Here is a 10,129-nt window from a genome sequence, read left to right on the forward strand (position 1 = left end):
GTCTGCCCAAGATCACACTGTGGTTTTTTGCTAGAACTCAAGTCTCAGACTTCTATTTCACTATGATTTATAAAGACATAAGGTGCTTTTATTTTAAATGGGTACAACATATTTAAGAAAAGTGGAGTTATAGTAGTTGAACTACAAGATTAAATTAGCACATGGGGAAGGATCTTTTTCAGTTGTGACTGTGCCTTGGTTGCTACCACTGGTGTACAGGATTCCAGACAACCCCTTTAAGGAGCCCACACTTAATATTTAACTTATAATTTATACCATTTTTCAATGCCACTTTTAAAACTTAGCAGAATCATTCCTGATAAGTCAGAAAAAACTTTTGAAAGGATTTAGTCATTAAGAGTCCACATGGCTGAGGATCCCATGTTATCACTTTCACCTGAGCAGCATAAACTCAGGAGACGAGATATCTTAACTACATTATCAAGAAATTCCTTTTCTGAAGAATTCCTAAGTTTTTACTTGCTACTAGTTGTAGAAACGATTTTTGCTCTAGGAGAGAACCCTTAGGTCAACCATCATCTTCAAAGTTTATCCTGTTCTATCAGTCAAATGAAATGGTCTCATATCAATAAATACTTAAAGTCAATTCTAAGTTGCATACTTTGATTCTAAGTAAACATATCAACCATCAGATCATGATAAATGATCTACAGGGGTGGTCACTTAGGCTAGCAATCACAATGCCATGTTCCATAGCAGTGAATTCAATTCCTGCTCCTTGTTCTGACACCAGCTCCCTGCTAATGCAGACAGTGGCTCAAGTACACTGAGTCCCTGCCACCCACATGAGAGACCTGGATTGAGATCCAGGCTTCTGGCTTCCAGATGGCCTACCCTTGCCATTGCAGGCATGTGAGCAGTGAACCAACAGATAGGAAACCTCTTTTTTCCCTCTATCCCTCCTGTCAAATAGATCTAAAAAAAAAAAAAAAGAAAGAAAGAAAGAAATGATCTTAAAATGGAAATCTTATCCTGTGTATTGCCACTGATTACAAAAACTATTGATATGACTATATTTACTACTGTACTAAGCAGAAGAAATTCAAAATCAGTATTCATGAATTATTTCACTGTTAGATTTTATTTAAAAAAAAAGATTTAGAATAATTTAATTTTTATGGGACTTTGAAAACAGTAATTTGGTGCTTCAGTGGAGTGAGATTCAAGATAATGAAGAGGAAAACATAATTTTTAAGGGCAATAGAATAATTGTGATTAAAGAAATGGCAAAAACCATAGAATTACTCCTAAAGACAAGTTGGCAAATGTATCTCTGTAAACCCTGGTATTTCCCAAGGAGAAATTTCCTTTCTCTTTTTTATATTTTACTTTCCCATTACCTCTTACACCTAATCTGATAGAACTATTTTTTGGCTATGCTTCACCTTCAAGATCTTTGCTACTTCACATCACTGCCAGACTTCCTGAAGCAGTATTTGCCTTCTTTCCTTGGTATGCACTGAAATGGCTGACTCAACTCATGTCCACCCTTGTGGGCTGGATGGACAGCATCTACCTCACAGATAGCACTTACACGAAGCCCGAGCAGTACGTCAGCACGTCCAGACAAGCATGATTGAACTTCTCCTCCTTCTGGATTTACTCCTGCTCCTAAAACCACGTGTCCCATATTGATAAACCAGTGTTTGCTGTAACTGTTACGAATCAAGTCCTCACAATGATCCTAATTATATAGAACAAAAACAATGAAATGACTTTTTTCATCTCCAACATTCTATTGATAAATTTTCTGTTATTACTGCCTAATGAAAGCTATTATATATTGACCATTTTCTATGCACTATAAAATTTGTGTACATGTTGTATAACAAAGTGATGGGAATCATTTGCTACTATAGTAGAGATAAAAACAAAATTTAGATGCACGGCCAACACCCAATACTTTACAACATTCCTAGGAAGTGGTGCTATTATCACCCATCTTTTGTTGATGTGACCATAAGACACATAGCATTTAAATGACTTGTCCATGGTCACCCCCTTACAAAGTAAATAAATGCATATGTGAACCCATTACCAGACACACTAGCATACAATATGCATCTTCATTTACAAACCCTCATGAATGTACTCAAAACCTACAGTTATTATCTATTGTTGAACTTAAACAAATCACTTGGATTTTCTTTCAAATGCCCCATCTTAGAATTCGCATTGAAGAAAGAGCTAACTTATTAAACAGCTGCTAATAATTCTTCAATAGCTCTTCATTGTTTTCACAATAAATGCAAGTCCCTGTGTAAGCATTCCAGAAGTGCTTTCTACCATTTCTCCCATGGAAACTTCCTTACATTTTCCTCCCTTTTTCTCACTCTACATTTGAATTCCCCATTTTTCATCCCCTCTTATTTTTATATCTTATATTCTGATACTTATCTCTATTTTGTTCTATTTTTCATCTTTCATTTCATTTTGGCATATCTCCTTTTCTCCTAAGAACTTTAATACCACCAAATGACATGTTACAGATTACAAACTGTTTTGATATTCAAACAAAAAGGAGAGAAATATAAGATTGTCATATAAACCTAATCTAGCAGAAAGGGTAGTGTAAGCAATAGTATCTTATTAGAAATTAAACAAGTCCTACACAGTGGACTGAGCTGCAACCCACAGCACTGGCATCCCATATGGGCACTTACTCGAGTCCTGGCTGCTCCACTACCAATCCAGCTTCCTGCTAATGCTCCTGAGAAGGCAGCAGAGGATCGGTCAGGTTCCTTGGCCCTGCCACCCACATGGGAGACCCAGAAAAAGCTCCTGGCTCCTGGCTTCAGCCTGGTCAAGCCCTAGTCAATGCAGCCATTTGGGGAGTGAACCAGCACATGGGAGATCTCTCTCTCTCTCTCTCTCTCTCTCTCTCCTTCTCTCTAACTGCCTTTCAAATAAATAAATATTTTTTAAAAATAATATTTTAGACTAATATGAGTGGAGACATTGAGAAGACTTGGATAGCAGAACAATAAGATACAATCAGGGAAATAGTTCGGGATAAAATTATAGATGCAGGCTGTCCAGTTTGAAAGCTTTTATGTAATGAACCACACAAACTCCTTATACAAGTAAGCAGAATGATTCAAACTGAGGCTTTGAACTGCAGTGTGTAATTCTGACATCTTTCTCACGCTCTTCCCCAAGGTCACTGTGGAGGACACGTCCTGGAATGAATCAAGAAGGGAAACAAATCACTCCGTGGTGACCGAGTTCATTTTTCTGGGACTCTCCAATTCTCAGGAACTCCAGATTTTCCTGTTTGGGTTCTTTTTCGTGTTCTATGCAGGAATTGTGCTTGGAAATCTTCTTATCATTCTAGCTGTAGCTGTTGATTCCCACCTTCATTCCCCCATGTATTTCCTGCTGGCCAACCTCTCACTCATTGATCTGTCTTTGTCTTCAGTCACAGCCCCCAAGATGATTACGGACTTCTTCAGGAACTGCAAGGTCATCTCTTTCAAAGGCTGCCTCGCTCAGATCTTTCTCCTTCACTTCTTTGGTGGGAGTGAACTGGTGATCCTCACAGCCATGGCCTTTGACAGATACGTAGCAATTTGTAAACCCCTACGTTACAATACAATTATGTGTAGCAATGTATGTGTTGGCATTGTGGCTGCTGCATGGGGAATTGGCTTCTTGCACTCAGTGAGCCAGTTGGCCTTTGCAGTGAACTTGCCCTTCTGTGGTCCTAATGAGGTTGACAGCTTTTATTGTGACCTTCCCAGGGTCATCAAACTCGCTTGTACCGACACCTACCGGCTAGACATTATGGTCATTGCCAACAGTGGTGTGCTCACTGTGTGTGCTTTCATTCTCCTACTCATCTCCTACACCGTCATCCTAACGACCATCCAGCACCGCCCTTCAGAAAGGTCATCCAAAGCTCTGTCCACTTTGACTGCTCACATCTCTGCTGTTCTTCTGTTCTTCGGGCCATGTATCTTCATTTATGCCTGGCCATTCCCCATCAAGTCGTTAGATAAATTCCTTGCTGTGTTTTATTCTGTGGTCACTCCATTCCTGAACCCACTTATATACACACTGAGGAACAAAGACATGAAGACTGCAATGAGACGACTGAGAAAATGGAATGTGGATTCTAGGGTAAACACTTAAATTTTCTGTAAATGTGAGATTAATCTGTGATAATGATATAATATATGACAAAGTGGGTAAATTAGTTAAAACTCATAAAAATTATAACTTCTTTCCCATATCACTTAGCAATTGTCAAATAACTTTGCCTAAATTTATCCATTAAAATCTTTGTATGTTGTATTTTATACAAAGTTAATATCATTCTTTTAAAAAACTATCTCATTAATTCTAAGAATAATAAAAGAAAATTTTGTTAGATTCTTGCACACTCAAGCCTTCCAGAGCTATCCTGAGTGTAATAGATAAAAGACAGAAATCAGCCAGGCTTATAAAAATTTTAAATTTTCTTTGGCTAATTTTCCCTAAAAGCACTTGGAAAGAAACTGCCACATGGTTAACTTGAAAAATATTCTTATTGATATGAATACATATGTCAGCTTTTAAGAGGTTTTAAAAGAAAGTTTTCGGGCCGGCGCCGCGGCTCACTAGGCTAATCCTCCGCCTAGCGGCGCCGGCACACCAGGTTCTAGTCCCGGTTGGGGCGCCGGATTCTGTCCCGGTTGCCCCTCTTCCAGGCCAGCCCTCTGCTGTGGCCAGGGAGTGCAGTGGAGGATGGCCCAGGTGCTTAGGCCCTGCACCCCATAGGAGACCAGGAAAAGCACCTGGCTCCTGGCTCCTGCCATCGGATCAGCGCGGTGCGCCGGCCGCAGCGCGCCGGCCGCAGCGGCCATTGGAGGGTGAACCAACGGCAAAGGAAGACCTTTCTGTCTGTCTCTCTCTCTCACTATCCACTCTGCCTGTCAAAAAAAAAAATACATTAAAAAAAAAAAAGAAAGTTTTCTAGTATCAGTTTATAGTTCACCTCCTAACACTGTGACAACGGTTACCTGTGAGTGTATCACCTGCAGTGATGGAAAGGTGGAATCTTCCAGTGTGATCTTTGCCTTGTGAGCACCTGACATCCAATATTGTAGGACAACAGCTCACAAACAGTAAAACAGTTTAGAGGGATCTAACCTCTCAACATGTTCAGTCGGATACACCCATGTCACTTTTCCTTGTTTAATAATAAGGTCTTTTTTTTTTTTTTTTTTTTTTTTTTGACAGGCAGAGTGGACAGTGAGAGAGAGAGACAGAGAGAAAGGTCTTCCTTTGCCGTTGGTTCACCCTCCAATGGCCGCCACAGCCAGCGCACCACGCTGATCCGCTGACAGGAGCCAGGTGCTTCTTCTGGTCTCCTATGGGGTGCAGGGCCCAAGCACCTGGGCCATCCTCCACTGCACTCCCAGGCCACAGCAGAGAGCTGGCCTGGAAGAGGGGCAACCGGGACAGAATCCGGCGCCCCAACCGGGACTAGAACCTGGTGTGCCGGCGCCGCTAGGCGGAGGATTACCTAATGAGCCGCCGCGCCGGCTCTAATAATAAGGTCTTTAAAGTCAAAAGTAGCTCAGTTCAGTTCTACTTATCCTTTACTAATCATGACTTTGAGTATTTTTTATTTATATTTTTATCTGAAAAAGAGAAATGAAAAAGGAGAGAGATTTGCTATCAACTGGTTCACTCCACAGTGTCCACAATAGCTGGGACTGGACCAGGCCAAAGCCAGGAGTCTGTAACCCCCATCCACATCTCCCCTGTAGGTGTTAGGGACCCAACTGCTTGAGCCACCATCTGTTGACTCCCAAGGCAGGCATTGCTGTGAAACTTGATTGAAAGCAGAGTGGCCAAGATTCAAGCCACGCACCCTGACATGTGAGCAGACATCTGAACAGTGCCTCAACCATTGTGAATCCCTCCCACAGGTCCATCATATAACTTTATGTTTTGGTGTTCATATTTGTAAAAAGGAGCTGATAATACTATTAATTTATGGGTATTATTAAAGATAATAAGACAGTCCATAAAAATCAGATGACACAATATGTGGCATATTCAGCACTCAATAAATAGAGATAATTTTATTATGTAAATCCTATATATAAGCAAAGCCAAAAGTTGTTAAGCTTTATTTTTTGCCAACATATTGGATGGAGATGATACATTCCATTCTCAACAAATACTTATTTGGGACATTGTAGTTACAAGTGGAAGTTTGTATATTTAGATTCACATGTGCATATTTCTATGGGTACTCATGCATTTACATGCTATCATCCTAGAAAGACATGCTGAGAATTCAGGATAAAAGTGGAAATTAGGGCCGGTGCTGTGGTGCAGCAGGTTAAAGCCTCAGCCTGCAGCACTGGCATCCCATATGAGTGACAGTTCTAGTCCCAGCTGCTCCACTTCCAACCCAGCTCCCTGCTAATGCACCTGGGAAAGTAGGGGAAGATGGCCCAAGTCCTTGTGCCCCTGCACCCACATGGGAGACCTGAAAGAAGCTCTTGGCTCCTGGCTTCAGATCAGCTCAGCTCCAGCCTTTGGGGCCATCTGGGGAGTGAACCACTGGATGGAAGACCTCTCCCTCTCTCTGTTACTTCTCTCTGTAACTTTATCTTTCAAATAAACAAAATAAATCTTAAAAAAAAAATTAGTGGAGAACATGAGTTGAAAAAATATTTGATATGTGACTGTAGTGAATATCTCCTTCTCCAGTGAAAATCACTGGGGGTTAAATATCCTTAGAAAAAAGGAAATATAGTTTTGCAAAATCTCACTTGAATTAAAAGATAAGGAGCATCAAATGACAAGGTTAAAATTATGTTTACCCCAGGAAAATATAATAGAAAATCCATGAGTAGATTAAGCTAATACACAAAAATAAGTTATCTGATAATGATGGCATCTCAAATCAAAGGAGAAAAGGTGCAGTTATTCACGTGATGGTGGAATAAATGGGCACCATCTGGAAAAGCTATGTTGTATCTACCTGTTATACCACAACAAGACAATTTATAAATGGATTCATGACATAAATCTCTTCCTAAAAACTGTATAAACATTAAAATAAAGCGTAAGTTTACATATACAGTTGATGAAAATGCTAACAATTGATAACATTGACTTAATAAAATTAATTTTCAATACATGATAGAACTATTCTGGAAAGCAAAAAAATAAATGAAGGGAAACTACACACACATCCTGAAAAGTAATAGTTTGTTTGTTTGTTTGTTTGAAAGAGTTACGAACAGGCAGAGGCAAGAGAGAGGTCTTCCATCTGCTAGTTCACTCCCCATTTGGCAGCAACAGCCGGAGCTGCACCAATCCGAAGCCAGGAGCCTTCTCCAATGGCCACAATGGCTGGATCTGCACCGATCTGATTCAGGAGCCAGAAGCTTCTTTCAGGTCTCCCACACAGGTGCAGAGACCCAAGCACTTGGGCCATCTTCTACTGCTTTCCCAGGCCATAACAGAGAGCTGGATTGGAAGAGGAGCAGCTGGGACTCAAGTTGCTGCCCATATGGGATGCCAGCACTGCAGGTGGTGGCTTTACCCATTATGCCACAGCGCTGGCCCCAATAGTTGTAATATATAAAGAATTTTAAAAATCCAACAAATTACAGACACATGCCCAAAAGATCTGAACAAAAAATTCATAATTAGGAGATAAAAACAATCTTTAAATACATGGTAAATGTTAAATAACTTATGTTAAGAGATACACAAAATAAAATTATGATTAACATCAGTTCTGACCTATAAGATTTTCAACATTTGACTTCAGTGTTTGATAAGACAATGTATTGGGATGGGCGCAGTAGGGTCAGGCAGAACTATAAATTTCCTTCTGGAGAAATTGGATTTCACTACCTACCTTCTATGCAGGCCAGCTCTCCTCCCCACACTGCTAGGTGACGGAAGTCAACAGGTTCACACCTCCCTTAGGATGTCTCTTCGGGTAGCCCCTGTGAAGAGATAGATAGGTCTGGGCCTCAAATCTGGCCAGGCCTTAAAGCACACCTGACAATTATCAAGCCCCTGCTGTCCATTTCTATTTGCCTCTCACTGGGAAAACTTCCTCATGGGTTAGACAGCTCCTTTCTTGGGTCCTCTAATAATGACTCTGTCCTTTGCTTTAGACCCTGTGAGTTTAATCTGATTGTTAGATTCATTTTCTCCAGACTTGAAACTGAAATTCTAGATGGCCGTGCACACGAAACCTCTGATGGAGGCAGTTTCTGCCAGCTGACAGTGCATCCCCCCTCGAGAAACCACCTCCTGCCGGAACCTTGTCTTGACCATCACTCCCTAATTTGCCCTAGTCAGCCAGAGTGGTCATTGTCCCATACTCCCTAACACAAGTTAGGGTTGTTCTTGGGGAGGGAATGTGAGGAGTCAGGTTAGTAGGTAGTCAGGGTGGTCTTGGTGGAAACTGAGGATGCAAAATGATTTCTTCCCCCAAAAGATCAAAGTGCCTGCCCAATTGCTTAGGAATTCCAGAGTTTACCATGAGAATAGCAAGAGGGTGGTGATTCCATAGTCCTAAACTCATAGTCTACTGTGAAGACAACTTACCTATCCCACCCTTCTGGACACAATGACAGCCAGCTGCCTATCACATCAAGGTAAGAAGAAATTGCCACACACCCTGCCAATTGCTCTTTCAGCTGTGAGGGAATTCCAGTCACCCACTGACTATTACAGCAGCCTGGAGAGGGGATTGGGGCCTGAGCACTGGCAGGGTTGGAGCAGGGAAGCCACAGAGCTTCCCTCCCCTCCCCAGTGATGCAGATTGCTGGACTCTGCAGGAGGACTCTGCTCTGCTCCTGCCAGAGTCAGAGTCAGAGTCCAGGAAATGTGGAGGGCAAATGAGAGATTCCCTGGATACTGCAGCTGTGGGAGTTTGGGAGTATTAGCACCAGAGCCACGTCCATGGCTCTACATGAGCCAAGAGGATGCCCCTTAGCTTCCGGGGACCAGCACCAGCAACTGCCCACAAAAAAAATCTGCTCCCACTCTGAGAGATCTGGGCAATGACACCCCTGTGTTACCAGAGAAATGCAGGGTTCTTGTCTTTGCGCAAGAAAGAATTCAGGCGTGAGACAGAGTAGTGGAAAGTAAAAGTAGCAAAGTTTATTAGGGAAGGGACATCCCTAAGAACAGGTGGGCACCTCTCCAGACAGGACCTGAGAGAGAGTGCAGTTGCTAGGACTGGGTGTGTGTGTGTGTGTGCGTGTGTAGCAAGGTTACATGGTTGAGTGGAGAGAGATTACACCTGGCCAGGCAGGCAGGCAGCTCAGCAGACTCAGCAGAGAGGCAGAGGGCTGAGCGCACCCTCCGGTTGAGGCCGGGGGCGGGGGGGGGGGGGTGGTAAGAAGATGGTCTTGCTTCCCCACCTCTGCTCCTCTTGGAACAAAGGGCTTTTTGGATATAAATAGAAAAACTTCTATCTGAGTTTTCCCCTGAAAGTATCAGACAAGAGGAAGGCTAGCTGGCATCATCATGAGTTTCGAGGAAGGGTGAGCAAGACCCCCCTGGAGAATGGGGATCTGGAACAGGGTATTTGAAATGTAGATACTGGGATGCATCTGGGAGATTGTGGAATATTTGTCAGGCAGAAGGGGCAGGGACCTCCACCTGGCAGGTTATCAGGTAGAAGGGGGCAGGGAAGGATGCGAATACTGGGCTGTCCATGAAACATTATCAGGATGGCTTTGAGATGCAGATGCATATGCTGGCCATTGTTACACACACATAAGCTCATATCTGACTTCCTACCTAACAACTGCACCCTGCAACACCAGGACTTTAATAATTAGTTGAGAGTCCTCCAAGATGGTGGAATAGGGAGGGAGCACACTGATAGTCTGGAAAAAAATAGCTTAATAAAAGTGGAGATACTGTAGTTTCAGGGCAGAGTTAGGGGAAAAACTGCAGAGGAAACTCTTCCAGAACTAATGGGACACGGTGGACCTAGGTGGAGGGCATGGGTGCCCACGGCTGGGGACCCCAAAAGCTGAGTCTACACACCACCGCTGGAAAGGGAGGGGCCAGCACTCAGACACTGTTTGCCTTCAAGGAGAATAGTTCAGCTGTGTAGAATCACTTCCCT

At 42.5% G+C, this 10,129-nt stretch overlaps 1 protein-coding gene across 1 annotated transcript; it reads left to right on the forward strand.

The window, feature by feature from the left end:
• The first annotated feature begins 1,501 nt into the window (after positions 1-1,501).
• LOC100358714 (olfactory receptor 4F4) lies at positions 1,502-9,903 on the forward strand. Its single transcript, XM_089311020.1, has 3 exons — positions 1,502-1,573; positions 3,181-4,126; positions 9,878-9,903. The coding sequence occupies exons 1-3, from the start codon at positions 1,502-1,504 to the stop codon at positions 9,901-9,903; spliced, it is 1,044 nt and encodes a 347-aa protein (XP_089167146.1).
• Positions 9,904-10,129: the final 226 nt, after the last annotated feature.

Source organism: Oryctolagus cuniculus, chromosome 12, assembly GCF_051225735.1.
Source record: "Oryctolagus cuniculus isolate XC-2025 breed Fujian yellow rabbit chromosome 12, ASM5122573v1, whole genome shotgun sequence".
In the NCBI taxonomy this organism is placed as follows: Eukaryota; Metazoa; Chordata; class Mammalia; order Lagomorpha; family Leporidae; genus Oryctolagus; species Oryctolagus cuniculus.

Coding starts and splice junctions, on each gene's coding strand:
- LOC100358714 (XM_089311020.1), top strand. CDS start 1,502: ATGTCCACCCTTGTGGGCTGGATGGACAGCATCTACCTCACAGATAGC. Junction 1,574..3,180: donor ACACGAAGCCCGAGCAGTAC/GTCAGCACGTCC, acceptor CTCTTCCCCAAG/GTCACTGTGGAGGACACGTC. Junction 4,127..9,877: donor GAGACGACTGAGAAAATGGA/ATGTGGATTCTA, acceptor GAGGGAGCACAC/TGATAGTCTGGAAAAAAATA.